Raw genomic sequence first — 22,681 nt, forward strand, 5'->3', positions numbered from 1 at the left:
CCACTGTGGCTTGCAGGTGGCCGGCCTGCTCCGCTCCCTCTGGGGCTCTGGCTTTGAGGCACTCGGTGGTGCCCTCTGGGAGGTGGTGCCGGCTGGGCAGGGCGGGGAGAGGTTGGGGAGGCCCCTGGGCAGAGGGGCGGCTCCTGGACCCCCCTGCTCAGACTGAGGAGGGGCTGGGGTGTGTCTTGGGCCAGAGCAAGGAAGAGGTGTGCGTCCACATGGCTAAAGACACACACACAGACACACAACGGTCCTGGCCGTGGAAGTCACGCCTCCTGGGGGCCACACCCAGACTCCACCACGAGACACCAGGATACATCCCGACCCACGGCTACACCACACAACTGACACCGAGTGACTCACAACGCCCGCCCCGGCTCCCAAAGCCACAGCCACACCCGACACCGCACACCGGGTGACACACGCCGGCACTTACCACAGTGGGCAGGGCCCCCTCGAGCATACGGCCACCCTAGGTGACAAGTCAGAGGGACAGGAGCTAGGGGAGGGCAGATAGCTCAGAAGGCTGGGGCACCCCGGGGTCCATCCCCAGCACCCAATGGCTTTCCCTTTAGTCTAGGCACTCCCTCCACCCAAATAAATCAAAATCAACACAGCCATTGCCGGCTGCCACAACCTCACAAACACAATACAGTCCAAGAGCTCTGTGGACACACAATGTATCACACACACACACACACACACACACACAGTGAAACTATACAGAAATGCACTTAGGGGGCCTCAACCTCCTCCTGCTATGCAGACACAAGCAACTAGGGAAATGCCCCGGAAGTGCCTAGTTCCCCCAGCACCCCGAGAAATGCACACAGACCCCTCAATATGGGCCTTATGAAACCCTAGAATGAGTCACCACCCACAATTGTGCCCCACACACCAGATCTCCAGCACGAAAGGTCACTGGGATGTAGAGTAACAAGATGTGCTGGACCATGACAAGATTGAGGGACCCCGGGACACACACTGGCACCTAAGCCAGGCCTGTGGGTGCCTCCTGGGTGGGGAGGGTGGGCCCAGGAGTAGGTACATGATATGTCTTAGGGGCTAGAGAGACAGGACAGAGGGAAGGTGCTTGCCTTGCACACAATTCACCCGATTCTATCCCTGGCATCCCACAAGGTCTCGTCTGACCGGGAGTGAACCCTAAGCATCACAGAGGGCACCCCAACAGACACCTGGATCTTCCAGTGGCAAAGTCACACAGTCACCGCACAAGGCTGCAGCAATAGTCCAGCAGGTAGGCCCGTTGCTTTGCAATAGGCTGACCTGGGTTCCATCCTGGACATTCCATGTTATCCCCTCCTCACCAGGAACAATTCCAAAGTGCAGAGCTAGGAGTAACCCCTGAGCACCATTAGGAATATTCCAAAAGCGAAAAAAAAAAAAAATGTAAACACACACAGACACGTAGCACCTCCTAACACAACACTGCAAGCCCACACCATGTGAAATGCAACCCCTCACTCCAGTGGCCCCTCCCACCCGTCAGCCCCTCTCACATTCATGTGGCCCCGCCCAGTCCTGTAGCCCCACCCCATACTTGGCCCCACCTAATCCCGTGGCTCCATCTAGTCCCTCACGGCCTTGCCCCACATCCCACGTGGCCCACCCAAGAACCATTCATAGTGTGGGCAGTCACCTGGTTGTATGCTCTTGGGGGCCCAGAAAATATTCGTAAATGGGATCCCATGCTGCTGAATTCATAAGCGATCTACTGCTTTCCTCCTGCCTTGCTGTGGGGCCCCCAACAGCACTAACAGGTTGTCACAGCAGCCCTCACCCCAAAGGGACATCGGAGGCAAAGACATGGATCGGAATCATGGAGGGGGTCAAGTAGTCTCACAGGCCACCACTTGGGGCCTCATAGCTGCAGTGCTGGCGGAGCCCACATCCTCTTGGCCCCCTCCTTTCCACATGTCCTGTGCCTGGCAGGAATGGGGGGGGGTCATCAGCGACAGGAAAATGAGACATGCACAATCCTGTCTTGCCGGTCACCAGTATGGCCCACACAGACACACCCAGTGACAGTGACAACACTTCCCCATTTGGAGAGAGAGATGGACTTACAGGGAATGCACCCACAGGAGACATGGCTTCCCCAACTCCTCCAACCCCTATGAGCCTCCTCTCCCCACTCCAGAGGGGTTCCTGGTAGCAGCCTGAAGCTCTGGGTTTGTCCTTTCCTAGCTATCTCTTTCTCTGTCCATTCCTGTCTCACTCACTGTTCATATCTCCTTTGTGCTTGTCTCTGCCTCTTTGTCTCTATCCATTTATCTGTTTTCAGGGACTGGAGCGATAGCACAGCCTTGCATGTGGATGACCTGGATTCGATCCCGGGCATCCCATATGGTCCCCTGAACCTGTCAGGAATAGTTCCTGAGTGTAGAGCCAGGAGTAACCTCTGAGTGCCACCGGGTATGACCCAATACCAAAAAAAAAAAAAATCTGTTTCCTTCTCTGACTCTTCAGCCTCTTCGTGTCCCTTTGTCTCCATCGCCACCTCCATATTTGAGTCCTTGGCTTTGTCAGTTTTGACCACTGTCTCTTAGTTGTTTGTGTCTTGGAAGATCTCTGTCTCTTACTAAGAAGTCTCTGGGCTACTCCAGAGCTGTCTGCCTCGGTTTCTCTCTCCTGCTGACAGGCACAACTGACCACAGCTTTGTTCCTTCCACCTCAGCTCTATTCAGCAAACTCGGAGACGAAGGGGAATTCACAGCCTGAAAACCCGACATTCGAGATTCTGAAATATCTCGAGAAAGATTCCAGAAACCCAGGAACGAAGAGGAAGCAGAACAGACACAGGACAGGGAAGTTAGAACAGAAAAAAAGTCTGCCCCCAAAGAGACCACAATTAAAAGGCCATAATTAAAACAGAGCCAAGGTCTGGCTTGAGAGGTGTGTGTATGGAAGGGGGCAGGAGGGTAGAGATTGGGTCACATCCAGAGGGAGCCTTTTTCCAAACTGAAGCTGCATCTGCCCATGGCTGAATGAGGGGCCACAGGAGGACTCTGAGCCAGCCTCCAACCCAGGGAGGGGGGGCGGTTTGCCTGACTCAGGACGTAGAGCTTCCTGTGAGTCAGCCTGCTCTTTGCCCAAGAGGGAGAAAAAGTGGGAAAGAGGGTCCCTGTCAGAGAAAAGTTAGAAGGGCCCCAGGGTCTGACAGTGCAGGGTATAGAAAGAGAAATTTTTGGGTCTGAGAGAGGAAGGTCTGGGGGATAAAACCCTGGGTCTGATGGAGGAGGCTGGGCATGAACCCCTGAACCAGAGTGAAAAAGATCTGTGGCTGGAACCTGGGTCTGAGCGAAGAAGAGCAGACATTTGAAGAACAGATTTTAATTTCCTAAGACTTTTCCTTGGCCCCATCCCAGCTGCCCCACCTTGGTCCCAACCCCATCTCCTGGCTTGGACAGGTCCCAGGTGCCTTGGGGCCCAGCCGGAAGGGGCCAAGGACAAAGGGTTGTTTAACTGGGCAAGGTGTGAAGGGGAGTGAAGAGGTTGTCTCAGCTGGAAAAGGTCACTCGTCGCCTGGGGCTGGTGCAAGGAAAAAAAAAAAACGAGGTTCCTGAGGGCGACATCCTGAAAGTCAGAGAGACCTCCATAGATCTTGGGGGCTCTATTTGATTTGAAATTTTGGAGGGGGTCAGGGCTTTGGGATGCTGCCACCTTATGGTAATATTGGGAACTGCATCCTGGTTTGCTTGGGCATATCAGAGCACTTAAGGGTGGGGGGGGGGGTCAGACAGACAAAACCCCCCTGGAGGTTCAGGCTCCAGAAAACCCCGAGGGCTTTTTGGTCTCTGCCTTTGCTCTCTTGTGGTCTCAGTTTCTCTTCCTGTCCTGCTGCTTCTTGTCACCTCTGGTGCTTCTGGCTCTCCCCACTCACCCCACCTCCGGCCACTGATGAAGAAATAAGGACATGAGTCCTTCCTTCCTTCTGTCTCATCTCCTGAAGGAATGCCAGGTTCCCGCCTGCAAAACAAAGACTGAATTTTGGAAAATTCACGAAAGCTGCAAAGTGGGGGTGCTGATCCCCACGTCACAGTACTGTTGGAAGATCAGGGAAGCGGGATCACAGTGCTGTCACCCATAGGGGTCTGGGGACCCATGGGGGCTTAGGCTACAGTGTCCCACAAACTGCTATTCTTTGTCCAACTGTGTTGGCACCAACTTCTCCCATCAGAGACAAAGTCCCTGTACTGCAGATCTGGCCAGGTGGCTGTGTGCGAAACTCCAGGAGAGTTTCAAGGGCTACAGGTGAAACTTGCATGGGGGGGGGGGGGGTTAAACACAAGACTAGAGGTCTATGGCCAGAGTCATAGCATAACATGGAGGGCAGCCTACCCGGGTTTGATCTCCGGCATCCAATATGGTGCCCCGAGCCCGCTAGGAGTGATTCCTGAGTGTAGAGCCAGGAATAAGTCCTGAGTACTGCCAGATATGGTCCCCAAACCAACAAGACAAGGGGACCAACCAGGACAATGGATGGTAGGAAGGGGACAAGCATAAAAGGATGAGAAATTCTTATTTTAACTAACAGAATGCTGTAGAAACGAAGCCGGGCCAGTTCCAGGCAATGTTCCTTTTCTTGTTTGCTTGTTTTGGGGCCACACCTAGTGGGCTCAAGGCCTACTCTTGGCTCTGTGCTCAGGGATCATTCCTGGCAGGGGGTTGGGAGGAATCATGGGGTTCTAGAGGCTAAACCTGGGTTTAGCTAAACGTGCAAGGCAAGTTATTTAACCTCTGTACCCTTTCTTAGGCCCCTGCAGTTCTTTCTTTCTTTCTTTTTTTAATTACCTGAAGGCTGGAGAGAATATAGGGGTTAAGTTGCTTGCCATATGTAAGGCTTCCTGAAGCTTAGCCCCTGGCATCCCATATGACTTCCCCACATCCTCAACCTCAGGAATGATCCCTGAGCACAGAGCCAAGAGTAAGCCCTGAGCACCTTTGGGTGTGACTCAAAAAAAGCAACCAAAAATTTAAAAGTAAAGTAAAAACAGTATATCTGAATAGATAACTGCATAAGTCATGCAGATGACAAATCTCATTTTTTTTTTTTTTGGTGTTTGGGCCACACCCGTTGGTGCTCAGGGGTTACTCCTGGCTGTCTGCTCAGAAATAGCTCCTGGCAGGCACGGGGGACCATATGGGACACTGGGATTCGAACCAACCACCTTTGGTCCTGGATTGGCTGCTTGCAAGGCAAATGCCGCTGTGCTATCTCTCCGGGCCCGACAAATCTTATTCTTGTCTTTGTTTTGTTTTGTTTGTTTGTGGGCCACATCTGGCAGTGCTCAAGGGACCCTGTGGGGTGCTGTGGCTGGACCCCTCATTAGTGCACAAGCAAGTTCAATGCCTACCACTTTACTCCTGCTCCCCCTTTTCTCTGTTTCTTTTAGCCTCCAGGTCTTTCCATCTCAGCTTATTCTTGGCACTTTCCCTCCCTCTGTCTTCCTTTCTTGCCCAATCTGTTTCCACTTTTCCCTTCTTTCACCTTGAGTCACCACTCCAGTTTTGTTCACCTTCAAACTCACTAAACTTTCTTGCCTCAGAACCAGGACACTTGAGACTCTCCTTATGCTCAAGTGCTTTTTACCACCAACATCTTTGGGGACACTCCTTTGCTGTTCTCATTTCTCTGCTCAAATATATCCTGGCACGAGCCTGACCCAGATTTGACCCCTGACATTCTATATGATTCCTCAAACACCATCTAGAGTCCTTACTGAGTGCAGAGTCAGAAGTAATTCTTGAGCATCTCTGGGTGTGCCCAAAACTAACAAACAAAAAATTAAAAAAAAAGTCCTATTTCTATGAACCAGAGAGATAGTACAGCTGGTAAGGCACTGGTCTTGCACACAGATGATCAGGGTTGATACCTGGCACTATATGTGGTCCCCTCTGCACAGAGACAGGAGTCAGCCCTGAACATAGCTGAGTATGGCTCAAAATCAAATATATATACTTGAATGTAGCCAATCCTGGTTTGGTCTTTGGCACTGTATATGGCACCCCTGAGTGCTACCCAAATGTGGAAAGAAAGGAGGAATAAAGAAAGAGAAAAAAAAAGAAAAGAGAATGAAAGAGAAAAAGACAGAGAAGGAGAGAAAAAGAAAGGAGAAGGAAAGGAAGGAAGGTAAGGATGAGAAGAAAAGAAAGAAGAAAAGGAAAGGAGGGAAAGAAAAGAGGGAGGGGCTGGAGCCATAATAGCAGGTAGGGCATTTGCCAAGCACATGGCCAACTATCTACGCAGGAGACCATATCTGATTCCCAGCATCCCATATGGTCCAACCCCTAAGCAACACCAGGTGCTCCCCCCACAAAAAAAAAAAAGAGTAAAGAAGAGAGAAAAAAAGAGAAAAGAAAGAAAAATTAAAGAGAGAAAAGAAAGAAAAAACAAGAGGCTGGAGCAATAGCACAACGATAAGGCGTTTGCCTTGTACACGGCCAACACAGGACAGACCTCAGTTCAAATCTCTGCATCCCATATGGTCTCCTGCCAAGAGCAACTTCTGAGCGTAAAGCCAGGAATAGCCCCTGAGTGCTGTCGAGTATGACCCAAAAAGAAAGAAAGAAAGAAAGAAAGAAAGAAAGAAAGAAAGAAAGAAAGAAAGAAAGAAAGAAAGAAAGAAAGAAAGAAAGAAGGAAGGAAGGAAGGAAGGAAGGAAGGAAGGAAGGAAGGAAGGAAGGAAGGAAGGAAGGAAGGAAGGAAGGAAGGAGGAAGGAAGGAAAAGAAAAAAAGAAAGAAAAAAGAAAGAAAGAAAGAAGGAAAGAAAGAAAGAAAGAAAGAAAGAAAGAAAGAAGGAAGGAAGGAAGGAAGGAAGGAAGGAAGGAGGAAGGAAGGAAGGAAAAGAAAAAAAGAAAGAAAAAAGAAAGAAAGAAAGAAGGAAAGAAAGAAAGAAAGAAAGAAAGAAAGAAAGAAAGAAAGAAAGAAAGAAAGAAAGAAAGAAAGAAAGAAAGAAAGAAAGAAAGAAAGAAAGAAAGAAAGAAAGAAGGAAATTAGAGAGGCAAAAATGTCAAGTCTCTGTTTTAGACAATTGCTCTTAGATTCTGGCCACAGGAGTGAGTTCCCCGAAGGGCGGGAGCGGAAGTGGCTTAGTTTATCCAACAGGCTGTGGTGAGGGATGTTGGCACATGGATAGCAGCAGTGGGCACCATGTTGCATATAAACATTTACATCTCATAAACCACGGCAACCGCTATAAAAATACATTTGGAAAAATCTCTCTCCTTGTGGCCAGAGCAATAGCACAGTGGAGAAGGCACTTTCTTCGCATGCAGCTGATCTGGGTTCGATTTCCGGCATGTCATAGGATCCTCCAAGCACTGACAGGAATAATTCCTTGAGCACAGAGCAGGGAGTAACCCCTGAGCGTTGCCAGGTAGGCCCAAACAAACAAGTTTCTTCTTGCCCAGAAATAACCCTGGATCCTATTTATTATCTTGATCATGGTATTTAGGATATCTGAACAATCCTGGTTTGTTTGTTTGCTTTTTCTTCCTTCCCTCTTCCTTCATTCCTTGCTGTCTTTTCTTTTGGGGGTACACACATGACTATTCTTGAGGGTACAGCCTGGCTTTGTGCTTATGATTGCTCTGTGGGGGTCCTTGCAGGGCCAGGGATTGGGCCTGGGTCTCCCACTCTTGAGTCTGCATTCACCCTGGTTCTCTCTGGCAGCCAGCCAGTTTTTCTATTTGTCTAAAGGTCATGTGCAGAGCAGTGCCTGGCACGTGAGAGATGCCAGGCAGGACTGGCTGGTAAGACGCTCTTATTCAGAACTGAACCTACATCTATTCTGCCCCCCTCACCCTGTTTCCGTTTCAGGCCCTCCTGTCCTTGTGGCCCAATCCTGGCTCTGGAGCTGTCCTCGGTCCTGATCTGGGCTCTCCCTGCCGCTCGGCTGGGGTGGCTGAGGAATGTGGGAAAGGGGTGATTCTGTAAGTGTATCCCCAGCACAGTGTCATCTGGTTTTATTTCATTTATTTTTATTTTTTTAATATTTTGGGGGCACATCCGGTAATGCTCAGAGGTAGATTATTCCTGGTTCTGTGCTCAGGACTCTACTCCTGGTGGTGCTCAGGGGATGCTATGGGATGTCAGGGATCGAACCCAGGTTGGCTGCATGCAAAGCAAGCGCCTTCCCCATTATTTTGGTTTGGTTTTTGGGTCACACCCGGCAGTGCTCAGGAGTCATTCCTGACTCTATGCTCAGAAATTGCTTCTGGCAGGCTTGGGGGACCATATGAATGCTGGGATTCGAACCACCATCCTTCAGCATGCAAAGGGGGACCATATAGAATGCAAGGGATCAAACCTGGGTCAGCCTCATGCAAGGCAAACGCCCTACTCACTGTATTATCATGGTGGTCTAGAGGAGGTGACAAGATGACAGCTGAATTCCCAAGGGAGGAAGTGCCTGGGCCACAGCAAGTACAAGTTCAACAGTTTTTTCTTCCCCATGTCATGACAGGAAACTTACAGTGCTCAAGAGACTAGAGTCAGCCTCTAAGCATCCTTTGCCAACCACCCAAATGAGGCTTAATTGTATCTTCCCGCTGCCTCCACCCACTTCCTCCCTCCCCACATCATCTTAATGTAAATCCCAAACATGATGTCATCTGATTATATGTTGTATGCAATCATCGCTCTTTGGGCTGACCATGCCGTACATGAGCGAAGTTCACAAATGTTTGGTGTCGAGAGGGATGTAGTTCTATCTGTACATAGAGACAAGAGCCACCAATGCCAGCCTCCAGTCACCTACATTCACAAACTTTCCTGATTTATACCACAAAGAAAGCCTGTATTTTGATTTTTTGTGTTATTATTTATTATTATTATTTGGTTTGGGGGCCATACCTAGCAGTGCTCAGGGGTTATTCCTAGTTCTGCACTTAAAAATTACTCCTGACAGACTTGGGGGACTGTAGGGAATATCAGAAATGAATCCTGGTCAGCTGTATGCTAGCTAGGCAAGAGACCTACCTAATGTTCTATTGCTCTGGACCCATTTTAACCATATTGAGGGGGTGTTTTTGGACACTGTCCAGTGGTATTTAGGGCTTACTCCTGGCTCTATGCCCAAAGATAATTTCTGGTGGGTTCTGGGGGACCCTTTGGGTGCTGGGGATAGAACCTGGGTTAACCATGTGCAATACAAATGTCCTCCCAGCTGTACTATCTCTCCAGGTCTGGCTCAACAGTTCAAATACATGAAAATGAAATAAGGTCCGAGTAATAAAACAGAGCAGAAGGTGGGCCCAGAGAGATAGCACAGCGGTGTTTGCCTTGCAAGCAGCCGATCCAGGACCAAAGGTGGTTGGTTCGAATCCTGGTGTCCCATATGGTCCCCCGTGCCTGCCAGGAGCTATTTCTGAGCAGACAGCCAGGAGTAACCCCTGAGCACCACCGGGTGTGACCCCAAAAAAAAAAAACCCAAAACAAACAAACAAACAAAAAACAGCAGAAGGAATTTGCTTTGCACACAACCAACTTAAGTTCAATCCTTAGTACCCCAAATGGTCTCCTGAGTCCCGCTGGGAGTGATTCCTGAGCACAGAGCCAGGAGTAAGCCTGTGCACTGCAGGTTGTGGTCCCCAAACCAAAGAATAACAACAAGAACAACAGCAAGAAAGGTAAAGAAGGGGGTTCAGGGAATGTCAGACCTGGCATTCCAGAGCACCCCGAGTGCCTGTTTGGGTGAGGACAGAGTCCCTTTGTTCCTGATTCACCCACTTATCTTTCACCCAAACGGTGAGTCCTCTGGGCCATGCCCTAAAGTTGATCAGTAACTTCAGGAACAGGCTTCAGCCTGGAGTCACTTAGGGAGGGAATGAAAAATAGGGTGATGGCAGGGTGACTATGGGGTGGGGCTCTGGGGAGCCTCTGCTCTGGAGCCAGCCCTTGAGAACAAGTTAGGGGGAATCCTTGCCCAGGGAGGAGAGGAGCCCTAGCCTGTTGTGCTGGTCCCATCCATGGCAGAGGGGTCAGACTTGGGGGGTTCTCAGGAGTGGCTGTGCAAACTCCAATGTTTTTCATTGAATTCAGATTCCATAGAATCTTTCTCATCATTGTGCCCAACTGCCACCAGGAAGTTTGCGGTTTTTCTCTCCTGCTTTTTGGTTAATAGTACAACCACTTACTTAACTCTTTCTCACCCCCAAACCCAGGAGATTTATACGAATATTTTATTTATAAAATTTATTCATTTATTTGTTTATTATTTTGGTTTCAGAGCCACATCCAGCAGTGCTCAGGAGTTACTCCTGGCTCTGCACTCAGAAATTACTTCTGGAGGAACAAGAGGAACCATTGCTTTTTTGTTTTGTCTTGTTTTGGTTTGGTTTGACTTTTGGGCCACATCCAGTGATGCTCAGGGGTTACTCCTGGCTATGCACTCAGAAATCGCTCCTGGCTTGGGGGACCATATGGGACGCTAGGGGATTGAACCATGATTCATCCTAGGCCAGTCGAGTGCAAGGCAAACACCCTACTGCACTCTGGTCCCTGTTTTTTTTTTTTTTTTGGCTTGTTTTTTGTTTGTTTGTTTGTTTGTTTTTGGGCCACACCTGTTGACGCTCAGGGGTTACTCCTGGCTATGAGCTTAGAAATTGCTTCTGGCTTAGGGGACCATATGGGTCGCCAGGGGATTGAACTGCGGTTCATCCTAGGCTAGCATGGGCAAGACAGATGCCTTACCCCTTGCATCACCGCACTGTTTTTAAGCCAAAAAACATTTTGGGGGCCACTTTTGGAAGTGCTCAGGAATTGCTCCTGGTTCTGTTCTCATAAATAACTCCTGGAGGCTAGAGGGACTATACAGGATTCTAGGAATCAAACCCGAGTCAGCTAAATGCAAGGCAAATTCTCTACCCACTGGGCTTCCCTTCCAGCCTCAGGCACCAAATTTTTAAAATTTCTATTTTTATAGGCAACACTTTCAGCTGTGGTTGGTTTTTTTTTTTTGTTTGTTTGTTTTGGTTTTTGAGGTTACACCTGGTAATGCTCAGAGGTTACTCCTGACTCTGTACTCAGGAATCACTCCTGGTAGTCTCAAGGGACCATATGAGATGCTGAGAATCAAACCTGAGCGCGTGCAAGGCAAACACCCTTCCCACTGTGCTATCACTCAGGCCCACGTTATGTATGTTTTTATGTTCAGTAAAAGCACAAGGGTTCTCACTCTTTGTTTTCGTTGGGTTTGTGGGTCAACCTGGTAATGTTTTTGTTTTTTTTTTTTTTTGGTTTGGTTCAGGGGTCCTCAAACTTTTTAAACAGGGGGCCAGTTCACTGTCCCTCAGAGCATTGGAGGGTCTGACTATAGTAAAAACAAAACTTATGAACGAATTCTTTTTTTTTTTTTTTTTGGTTTTTGGGCCACACCCGGTAACGCTCAGGGGTTACTCCTGGCTATGCGCTCAGAAGTTGCTCCTGGCTTGGGGGACCATATGGGACACCGGGGGATTGAACCGAGGTCCGTCCAAGGCTAGCGCTGGCAAGGCAGGCACCTTACCTTTAGCGCCACCGCCCGGCCCCATGAATGAATTCTTATGCACACTGCATAGATCTTATTTTGCAATGAAGAAACAAAACAGATACAAATACAATATGTGGCCCTCGGGCCATAGTTTGAGGACTACTGGTTGGTTTTTGGGTGGTGCTCAGGGGTTACTCCTGGCTGTCTGCTCAGAAATAGCTCCTGGCAGGCACGGGGGACCATATGGGACACCGGGATTCGAACCAACCACCTTTGGTCCTGGATCAGCTGCTTGCAAGGCAAACGCTGCTGTGCTATCTCTCTGGGCCCCAACCTGGTAAATGTTTTATATCTGGTTCTGTGTTCAGGGATTATTCCTGGCAGTGCCTGGAATCAAACTGGATCCGATTGTCTGGGCCTCATTTCTCTTCAGTCCCTGATGTTTGGAAATTGTCATTTGAAGGAAGAAGCTGTGACTAAAGCAGACTTGGCAATGACGCTGCTTCGTTCAGCATCTGGAAGGGAACTGTTTTGTTTCTCCCATTTAACATTGCTGAACTATGGAGCTGGAGCCATAGTACAGTGGGGAGGGCATTTGCCTTGCACACGGCTAACCCAAGTTCAATCTCCAGCACCCCATAGTCCCCCGAGAATGGCCAGAAGTGATCCCTGAGTGCAGAGCCAGGAGTAAACACTGACAGAGCATGGCCAGGTGTGACCACCAAAGAAACAAATAAAAAAAAAATGTTGGGGCCAGAGCAGTGGTACAAGCGGTAGGGCATTTGCCTTGCATGCACTGACCTAGGACAGACCACAGTTCAACCCCCTTGTGTCCCATATGGTCCCCCAAGCCAGGAGCGATTTCTGAGCGCATTGCCAGGAGTAACCCCTGAGTGTCAATGGGTGTGGCCCAAAAACCAAAAAAATAATGTTGACTGCAATAATGTTACTGCTGTGTGTGTGTGTGTGTGTGTGTGTGTGTGTGTGTGTGTGTGTGTGTGTATATATATATAAATTAACATAGAGAAAAACTTCTAGGAACATAGAATGGTGGCAGCTTCCTGCTAGAAAGCACCCCAGAGCTGGAAACAGCTGAGAAAGAGAACTGGGAAGAGATCTCTGGGAAGAAATTGGCTCAAGGAGGCCTGAGAGACAATACAGTGGGGAAGGCCCTTGCCTTGCAGGTGGCCAACCCTCTTTGAATTCCTAGCACCAGAGAGGAGTCCCTAAGTGTCACCAGGGGTGACCCCTGAGTGCACAGAGCCAGGAATAGCCCCTGAGCACTATTGGATGTGGTCCCCCAAACAAAACCCAAAGCGAGCACAGCTGGGGAGTCCACTTGCTTCAGAGACTTGCTCTGAAGCTGGGTCATAAACCTTGTTTCTTTTTATTTTATTGGGAGGGGGGGTTGAGTCACACCTGGTGGTGATCAGGGGTTATTCCTGGCTCTGTGCTCAGAAATCGCTCCTGGCAGGCAAGGGGGACCATATGGGATGCCAGGATTTGAACCACTTACCTCCATGCAAGGCAAATGCCCTACCACTGTGCTATCTCTTCCACCTCATACAGGCCTTGTTTCTGCCCTGGGCAGGCTCCGCAGCCCAAAAAAGGGCCTTTCAAAGGCTCCTGAGTCAAGCTCCTTGAGGATTTTGGCTAATCTCCTGATTTATCCCATCAAAGCTGCAAACTGCTTCTGCAGCGTTGCCCAGATAAGCCTTGGAAGGAATAACCAGTCTGGCTGGGTGGACCTTTCTCACCACCGCCCTGTTGTGGCTGCAATATCCCAAGTTGCCCCCATTCCACCCCTGTGGCCCCAAAGGTCAGTTCCTGGAAGGACATTTGCTGCCTCATTCATCTGCCTGCCCCCTAGAACAAGGCCAGTGTGCAGGGTGCTCAGAGATTTAGGAAGTGGGGACAGTAGAAACTAGAGTCTCCTGGGCCCCACAGGGCTGGATTCTGACTCTCTGGCCTCTCCCCTTCCAGGCAGCTCTCCCAGCTCTGCATCCACTTTCAAAGTTCTCTTTCCTTGGACCTTGGGGCTCTCGTCTGCAAAATAGGGGTGCAAATTCCTTTCTTAGGGTACAACCAGCAGGGATGGGGGCATTACACTCTGGTGTTGGGAAGTTGTTTGGGTGCTTGGGAGACCATCTGCAGTTCCAAGGACTGAAGCTGAGATGACCTGTGCAAAGCAAGTGCTTATCCCCTTGGATGACCTCTCCTGCCCCCCAATTTCCTTCTCACTTGGGCAGAGAGTTTGAAAGGACAGGGTAGTGTTCAGAGTGGTCTAGGCAGCGGCTCTCACTACTCATACCATGGGGCTCTGCCCATTACCTTCCTTCCTTCCCTCCTTCCCTCCCTCCCTCCCTCCCTCCCTCCCTCCCTCCCTCCCTCCCTCCCTTCCTTCCTTCCTTCCTTCCTTCCTTCCTTCCTTCCTTCCTTCCTTCCTTCCTTCCTTCCTTCCTTCCTTCCTCCCTCCCTCCTTTCTTCCTTCCTTCCTTCCTTCCTCCCTTCTTCCCTCCCTCCCTCCCTCCTTCCCTCCCTCCCTCCCTCCCTCCCTCCCTCCCTCCCTTCCTTCCTTCCCTCCCTCCCTCCCTCCCTCCCTCCCTCCCTCCCTTCCTTCCTTCCCTCCCTCCCTTCCTTCTTCCCTCCCTCCCTCCTTCCCTCCCTTCCTCCATCCCTCCCTCCCTCCCTCTCCTAGTGGAGCTTGGAGGAACCACATGGGATACCAGGGATTGAACCTGCCAAGTGCTCTACCCACTGTGCTATTCGTCCCATTCCCTCATCCACTCTTCTTCAAGTGATTTGTTTGTTTTGGGGCCACACCCGGCAGCACTCAGGGAGTAATTCCTGACTCTGCACTCAGAATTCGCTCCTGGCAGGCTCGGGGGACCATATGGAATGCTGGGGATCGAACCCGGGTCCTTGCCAGGTTGGCAGCATGCAAGGAAAATGTTCTACCGCTGTTCTATTGCTCCAGCCCCCACTCTTTTTTTTTTTTTTTTTGGTGGTTTTTGGTCACACCCGGCGGTGCTCAGGGGTCACTCCTGGCTGTCTGCTCAGAAATAGCTCCTGGCAGGCACGGGGGACCATATGGGACACCGGGATTCGAACCAACCACCTTTGGTCCTGGATCAGCTGCTTGCAAGGCAAACACTGCTGTGCTATCTCTCCGGGCCCCCAGCCCCCACTCTTATTCAATTGAAAATGTGTCCAGCGCTGGAGAGAACTCAGGGGTAAGGTCCTTGCCTTATACTGAACTGACCCAGGTTCTATCCTCCGCACCCCAGATGATCCCTGAGCACCTCCAAGAGCAATTTCTGAAGCAAGAGTGAGCCCTGAGCTCTTGGGGGTGTGGCTCAAAAAAAGTGGGGGGGGTGCATTCAATGTGCCTCCCAGAACAATCAACCCTCTCCCTCAGCCTCACCCTCTTAGTCCCCCTCTTCCGGGTTCAGCACTCTTGCACTGGCCCTCCCTTGGGCAAAGACACTGAATGCCAAATTTCTTTGCTGGTATTTATTGAGTCCTGGAAGGGAACTGAGGCAAGGGATGCCAGCCTCTGGGCCACAGTGTCTGTGAGGACTGAGGGACCATTGGGCAAATATGAATTAGAGAGGGTTTGGGGATGCCACACAGACAGGCTCAGTCATTTCTGTCTCTGCAATGAGGTCATTGGCCGGGAGGTGTGTGTGTGTGTGTGTGGGGAGTCAGCCTGGTACAGCTGAGACTACTCTCGGGATGGGGGTAGAAAACCAGGGTGACCATCCCTTCTGAGAACTGGTCCCCAAATCAGCTGAAGTCCATGAGCTCATGAAACTCCTACCTTGGCCTCTGGATCCCTTCCTCCTACAAACTCCGCCTTAACCTTTCCTGTTTAGTGGAAGGGTGACCTCCTCCAGGAAGTTTTCTCTAATGTCCCTGATCAGATTGAAGAATATTGTTGTCCAATGTTCAAGGCGTTTTTTTGTTTGTTTGTTTGTTTGTTTTTTCCTGCTACATAAACCCAAGCCCATTCTTTTCCCTTGTAGATGAGGAGGAGATCACCCTTCCCTCCCCAACAGGCTCCTTGCATTCTCCATAGCTCCCCACCTTTTTAAAATCACTATCCCAGAGTCCTCTCAGGGCGCTGTCCATCCCAGCCAATTTAGGCTCCAACCTCAAAGTGGCTTCTGAAGTGTCTGTATTTGAATGGGTGTGTTGGGGGGGGGGAATAGGGCAGCTCAGTGGGGAGCTCCTGGGGTGGCCTGTGACCTGGCAGACACTGTCCCCTAGTGGCCATCTCAAAAAAGTGCATAGAGACCAGACCAAGACCAGGCCAAGACCGCCTAAGACTGGCAAGGGGTGGGGTGCGGGGAACCCCAAGTCTAAATAATATCTCCAGTGGAGCGACTCGTCCTGCGGGTCGGGTCGGGATGTGGCTGGCTCGCCCCACCCTGGCTGCAGGAAGAGCATCATTTCCCCAGGGGAGCCTCCCCGGGCCTAGGAACAGAGGGCACGGGGGCCACCCAGCGCCCAGGCCAGCAGGGCAGCTAGGAGCAGGCCCAGCGTGGTGGGGGCTGGGGATCCCCTTGGGGCGGCGCTGTCGGCCGAGTGCTCGTGCTCAGTCTGGTCGATGGGCTGGCGGTTACACAGGGACCCCTCACAGCAATCGCCCTGCAGGTCAATGTTGCTCCAGGGGCTGCTGGTACCTTTGATGGTGCAGGAGGGCCGGTGGCACGTCCTCATGAACACGGGCACCGAGAAATTACCTGCAGGGGGGCATGGGGCGGGTCAGGGCTGCCTAGGACACCCCTCTCGAGGCCTTCAAACTTCCTCTGATCAGTGCCACCCCTCCTCCCCTGGACCATGCCTCCTCCCTCAGACCTGGGGCTATGCATTCTCCTTCAAGACCAAGAGCCATGCCTCCACCCTCTGACCAAAGATCCTGCATTTTCCTTCCAGACTAAAGCCCCAGGCCTCCTCCCTCAGACCACAAGCTTGATTTCCCTCTCACACCAAGGATCATTTTTTTCCCTTCCAGATCAAGGCCATGTCGTTTTTTTGCAACCCTGAGCCAGGCCTCCTCCCTCAAACCAGAGTTAAACCTCCTCCTTCAGTCTAGACTATGTTTTCTCTTTCCTTAGCTCAGAACCGCATCTCCTGTCAGGTCTGGTGCCTTCTCACCCCCACCCCACCCCGCAGACGTGCCCTGCCCGCACCCTCTTGGCCCTGCCTGGTCCTCCCACTTGTCCCAGCCTCTCACCAATATTCATGCGGCCGTTGCCTTGGAAGCAAACACTCTGGTCCTGGTGACACTGGACCTTCCTGGACTTTCCTAGGGTGCAGTCCTCTGGGTGGGTCCCCGCACATGCATAGCACACGGTGCCACTGAGCCTCTGGGGCGTGGACGCTGGCAAGAGAGAGCAAACGCAGAGCTGCCTGGGACGGTTGTGCCGGTTGTCCACTGCACCAGCCAGTGACTTTCTCTTCAGGGCCCCACCTGGGATGCTCTGCAGCGGCCACACCTCCTTTCCACTGAGGCAGGTGGGGCCTCACACCCCTGACCGCGCCCTCCCAGCCTTGCTCTGTGACATACCTGGACTCAGGTTGGGAATGCTATCGTGGGACAAAAGTCTGTTGTTGCACAAGTTGCCTTCACAGCCCAGCACCTCTGAATAGTCAGGTGGCAGCGCCTCGTCGTGGGTCTGCATTTGGCCGCTCCTGGGACCCGTCCAGCACCCCTTCTGCACCAAGGTCACGGCATCGCGGTACCCTGGGGAGAGGCCAGCGGACATGGGGATGTGGCGGGTCGCCCTGCAGTAGTTTCCTCGAAGCACACTCACCGCTGACTGCCTGGCTTTGTTCAGTCTTGCTCCTCCCTCTCCCTCCTCCCTCTTCCCTTCTGTCTTCCCCCATTTCCAGTCCCTCTTCTGCTCATCCTATTACCCCAGCCTTCCCTTCTCACCGCCCATTCTTCTTCCCTATCCCTCGCTCCTTCCTTCATCCTTTCCAACTCTTTGTCCCTGCTATCCTCTCCTCTCTTCTGCCTCTTTCCCTCTCCCTACTGGGCCCCATCAGACCCAGTTCATTCCTCTTCTACCCTATCCACCACCACCCCCAACTTGCCTTGGCTATCCCCTTCTTTTGACCCCACTCCCTTTTTCCACATACACGCCTTTTTTCTTTCCTTCCTTCCTTCCTTCCTTCCTTCCTTCCTTCCTTCCTTCCTTCCTTCCTTCCTTCCTTCCTTCCTTCCTTCCTTCCTTCCTTCCTTCCTTCCTTTTCTTTCTTTTTTTCTTTCTTTCTTTCTGCTTTTGGGTCATACCAGTAGGGCTTATTCTGGGCACAGTGCTCAGAGATCACTCTGCAATGCCGATGTTCAATGTGGGGTCTGCTGCATGCCAGACCAGCATCTCTCCTGTCCTCTCTCTATGGCCCCATGTCACCTGCTATGCTTTCCCTCCACCTACTGCACTTACCAGTGTTCAGGGACAAGACGGCCTCAGAGCACCCTTGGGGACAGGAGACGTGGTTCATCTTCATGTCGCTGAGGTCGAAGGGGCCCACATAGGTGTGCTGGAAGCTGTAGCACTGCTGGGCTGTGGGGAACAGCAGGGCGGTGAGGGGGACATGGGCGCCCCTGCTCCTGCCCCGCTGCCCACAGCTGCCCACTTCCCTTCAGAGCAGTGGCTGCTGACCTGCTCCATTGTTGAGTGCTCTTTATATATATATATATATTTTGGTTTTTGGGCCACACCCTGCAGCTTTCAGGGGTTACTCCTGGCTCTGTGCTCAGAAATCGCTCCTGGCAGGCTCAGGGGACCATATGGGATGCCGGGATTTAAACCACTATTGGTCCTGGGTCAGCTGCTTGCAAGGCAAATGCTCTACCACTGTGCTATCTCTCCGGCCCCTGATTTTTAAATTATTTATTTATTTATTTATTTGGTTTTTGGATCACACCCGGCAGCACTCAGGGGTTACTCCTGGCTCTACACTCAGAAATCGTTCCTGGCAGGCTCGGGAGACCATATGGGATGCTGGGATTCAAACCATCGTCCTTTTATATGCAAGGCAAACGCCCTACCTCCATGCTATCTCTCCAAACCCCCCACCCCCGATTGTTTTTAATTCAATCTGTTCTAGATCTACCTTCTCCAGGAAGCCCTCTAAGATTTTCGTAAGGGAGGATGTGAATCATGACTGCTCTGCCCATCCTTCCTCCCAACTAAAGTTGTCACATCTAGTTGCATGAAGAGGCTTCATTGCGCATGACCGTCCTGGGTTTGATCTCTGGCATCCCGAGCCAGCCAGGAGTAATTTCTGAACACAGAGCTAGGAGGAACCCCTGAGCACTGCTGGGTGTGGCCCCAAAACAAAAGAAACACACACACACAAAATGAGGTTTTTGAGCCAATGCACCAGTTGAGGCAGCGCGATGTGCATCTCTATTGGAAACACACAGCAGCCCCGGGAGACACACAGGTACACAGACATGAATCAAAACAGCAGCAAGACCTCTTCTCTCAGATACCAGCCTCCTCCTTCAGGCCCCCAGCCTTCTCCCTCAGGCCCCCAGCCTCTTCCCTCGGACCCCCAACTTCTTCTTTAGACCATCCAGCTTCCTCCCTCAGATCCAAGGATCCATCTCATAGTACCAAGTCCTTCAGATCTAGGAGCGCATTTGCTGCCTCTTTTCCCTCAGACCACCAGCTTCCTCTCTCAAATCCAGGAGTCTATCCCTTAGGACCTCTTCCCTCAGACCTAGGAGTCCATTTATTCTGCTGCCTCATTTCCCTCAGACCCCCAGTCTCCTCCTCCCTAAGGCAGGAATCTAGGCCTTGGCCTCCTTCCCCAGACCCAGGAGTCCATCCTCACTACCTCCTCTTTCAGACCCAGGAGTCCATCTCGAAATATCTCCTCCCTTAGACCCCCCCCAATACCTCCTCCCTCAGACCCCAACCTCCTCCCTCGAAGCTGTTGAGCAGCCCCACCCCTTCTCACCAGGTGTCTCAGCAGCAAGCGCAGCCGTAAGGTGAAGCACAGCCCCCCAGAGGCAGAGTACGACAGGAGCACTCATGGCGCTACCTAGGACACTACTGCTGGCACAGCTGCCCGGCTGGTTGTCCCAGAGGCAGTGCCCAGGCATCTGGGGTTCCCAACCCCACCCCTCTGTTCTGTGAGCTCCACCTGGAGGATGATAAGGAGCCGCCCAGAACTCAGGCCCGGCTGGATTCCCCAGGCTGAGGGGAGAGGCCTGACTGGCATCTGCCCCTAATTATGGGGGCCCGTGTCATCCAGAACCTTCCTTCAAGGACTCTGGGTTTCAGGGTGGAAACATAGTACAGCGGTGAGGGGGTGTTTGACTCATAAGAGGCCAATCCAGGTTGGATCCTTGGCATCCCATATGGTTCTCTGAGCATAAAGCCAGGAGTAAGCCCTGAGTATCCCCATGTATGGTCCCCAAACAGAACAAAACAAAAAAGCAGGACCTCTGGATTTCTCTCCCCTCCCTGGCTGAACCCACACCACACACGTTTCATGACTCAGTCTCCAATTCTAGGGTCCCACTTCTGAACCTCAAGAATCAAACAAATCTTCTCAAAACCTTCTCTGAACCCCCATTCATCCACTCACCCTCCTCCCCAGCACCCCTCTGTCTTTTAGTCACAAGTCCCCTAGGTTGGCCTGCCTCCACCATCGGGCTGGGACTCCGTAGAGGCTTTGGAGGATGTTTGTGGGGTGAATAAATGACTTAGAACACGGGGACTCAGACACGGACAGACATACTCTCAGACTGTGTATGTGGGCTGTAGTGACAGGCACAGGTCGGGACCACACGGGTCTCTTATGTAGTTCTGGGGACCCTCCGCTCTCCTGAAGAAGCCCCTCAAAGATAAAGTGCAGCGGGCCCGGAGAGATAGCACAGCGGCGTTTGCCTTGCAAGCAGCCGATCCAGGACCAAAGGTGGCTGGTTCGAATCCCGGTGTCCCACATGGTCCCCCGTGCCTGCCAGGAGCTATTTCTGAGCAGACAGCCAGGAGTAACCCCTGAGCAACGCTGGGTGTGGCTCAAAAACTAAAAAAAGAAAAAAAAAAAAGATAAAGTGCAGCAAGACAGACAGGATTCTGTCTTGGTGCTGTCAGTACATACACTGACACCCAGAATTCAAATGATTTAAGGATGTTAGATTCTAGTTTTGTTTTGTTGGGCAACACACAGCAGTGCTCAGGAGTTACTCACGGTTCTGTGCTCAGGAATCGCTCCTGGCAGGCTCGGAGGACCATATGGGATGCTGGAGATTAAAATTGGGTTGGTCCTGGGTCAGCTGCATGCAAAGCATGCTGTGCTATCACTCTGGCTGTAAGTGAAAAAAAAATTTTTTTTTTTTGGTTTTTGGGCCACACCTGGTGGCGCTCAGGGTAACTCCTAGCTCTGAGCTCAGAAATTGCTCCTGGCAGGCTCGAGGGACCATATGGGATGCCGGGGATTGAACTTGGGTTTATCCTGAGTTCAAGTTCCTTGCAGTGGAAGGCAAATGCCTGTGCTATCACTCTGGCCCAAGTGAATAATTTTAAAAGAGTTTAAAATCAGGCAGAAACAAAGTACAGCAAGTAGGGGGCTTGCTTGCCTTGCTTTTGGCCCACTCTGTTTGGATTCCTGGAACCCCTATACCCACTGTACTATCACTTCCAGCCCCCACAAAATTATTATCTACTTTTAACCTCTGTGATAATTTTTATTTTGAAATCTACTTACATTTAATAACCTCTTTCCACGTTCTTTTCTGGTAGGGTTCCATTTTTTTAAAATACATTTGTTTCAATTGAATCACGGTGAGATACAGTTACAAAAAGTTGTTCATAATTGAGTTTCACTCATAAAAGGTCCCACACTTCATCAGTGCACATTTCCCGCCACCAATGTCCCCAGTTTACCTCCAGCCCTCCCTCTGCCTGCTTCTATTTTCCTCTCTCTCTCCCCTCCCCCTCCCTCCTCTTTTTACCATATTTTTTTAGGAAATTTAGTTTTCAATATTGTTACTGAGGGGTATCATGCACACCACTTTCCTCCTTTTAGCACTAGTTCTTTCCAGAGTGATTACTCTAGCAAAAAGCCTTTTTAGGGGGACACACCCAACTGTACTCAGTGGCTACTCCTGGCTCTGAGCTCAGAAATCCTTCCTGGCAGGCTTGGGGGATCATATGGGAAGCTGAGGATTGAACCCAGGTCGATCACATGCAAATGACCTACCCACTGGGCTATCGCTCCAGTCCCCCTAAAAACCTTAACGAAAACATCCTACATTTTCCTCTCTCTTGGTCATTTTCTTGAGACTTTTTCTTCATGTCTACTGCGAAAGTAGAAAGTAAATTCATGCTCTTTTCTACTCCAAAGATCTAGAAAGAACCCCACTCAGCTGAAACAATTACTGTGGAAAAATCCTGGGGTTGGAACGACTGCACAGTGGGGATGATGTTTGCTTTCCATGCAACCAATCTAGGTTCAATCCCCAGCATCCCATTTGGTCCCCCGCATCAGTCAAGACTGATTACAGAATCAGGAGTAATCAGGAGCAGAATCAGGAGTAATCCCTGGACACTGGTGGTGGCTGTGACGTAAGCACACACACACATATACACACACAACCTCACACTAACTTGGCACCTTAGACTTTCACAATTTAATTCAATGATCTGTTTAGTGGTTGCTGTTGTTGTTATAATTTGGGCCACACCCGGTGGTGCTTAGTGGTTATTTTTGGCTCTGAGCTCAGAGGTTACTCTTGGTAGGCCTTGTGCAAGGCAAAAGCCCTACCTGTCATGCTATTGCTTAGGCCTGATATAAATGGTTTTTTTTTTTTTTTTTTTGGTTTTTGGGCCACACCCTGTGACGCTCAGGGGTTACTCCTGGCTATGCGCTCAGAAGTTGCTCCTGGCTTCTTGGGGGACCATATGGGACGCCGGGGGATCGAACCGCGGTCCATCCTAGGCTAGCGCAGGCAAGGCAGGCACCTTACCTCCAGCGCCACCGCCCGGCCCCAGGTTTTATAGCAGTTTTCTATTGTCCAAATCCAGTTCTTCACCCTTCCCTACTTTTCTTCTCCCCTGCAGTGGTAGAAAGAAATGGGGAGGGTCACATTTGATTGAGGTGCTCAACAGAGATTGAATAGTTGTGATTGGATGATGTTTTCTCATGTTAGAGGTGAC

At 50.9% G+C, this 22,681-nt stretch overlaps 1 protein-coding gene across 2 annotated transcripts; it reads right to left on the bottom strand.

Moving 5' to 3' along the window:
• Window positions 1-15,971: 15,971 nt before the first annotated feature.
• On the bottom strand, window positions 15,972-19,533 carry LYPD5 (LY6/PLAUR domain containing 5). Of its 2 annotated transcripts, none has more exons than XM_049787325.1 (5): window positions 19,492-19,533; window positions 17,951-18,065; window positions 17,068-17,244; window positions 16,735-16,881; window positions 15,972-16,240 (listed from the first exon to the last, which is right to left on the bottom strand). In XM_049787325.1, exons 2-5 carry the CDS (start codon window positions 18,012-18,014, stop codon window positions 15,972-15,974), a joined length of 657 nt encoding a protein of 218 aa, XP_049643282.1. In that variant the 5' UTR covers window positions 18,015-18,065; window positions 19,492-19,533. The 2 variants fall into 2 exon arrangements, with proteins under 2 accessions (XP_049643282.1, XP_049643281.1); XM_049787324.1 differs by having other exon boundaries at window positions 17,951-18,070; window positions 19,476-19,533.
• Window positions 19,534-22,681: the final 3,148 nt, after the last annotated feature.

This window comes from Suncus etruscus, chromosome 14 (assembly GCF_024139225.1).
Source record: "Suncus etruscus isolate mSunEtr1 chromosome 14, mSunEtr1.pri.cur, whole genome shotgun sequence".
Lineage (NCBI taxonomy): Eukaryota > Metazoa > Chordata > Mammalia > Eulipotyphla > Soricidae > Suncus > Suncus etruscus.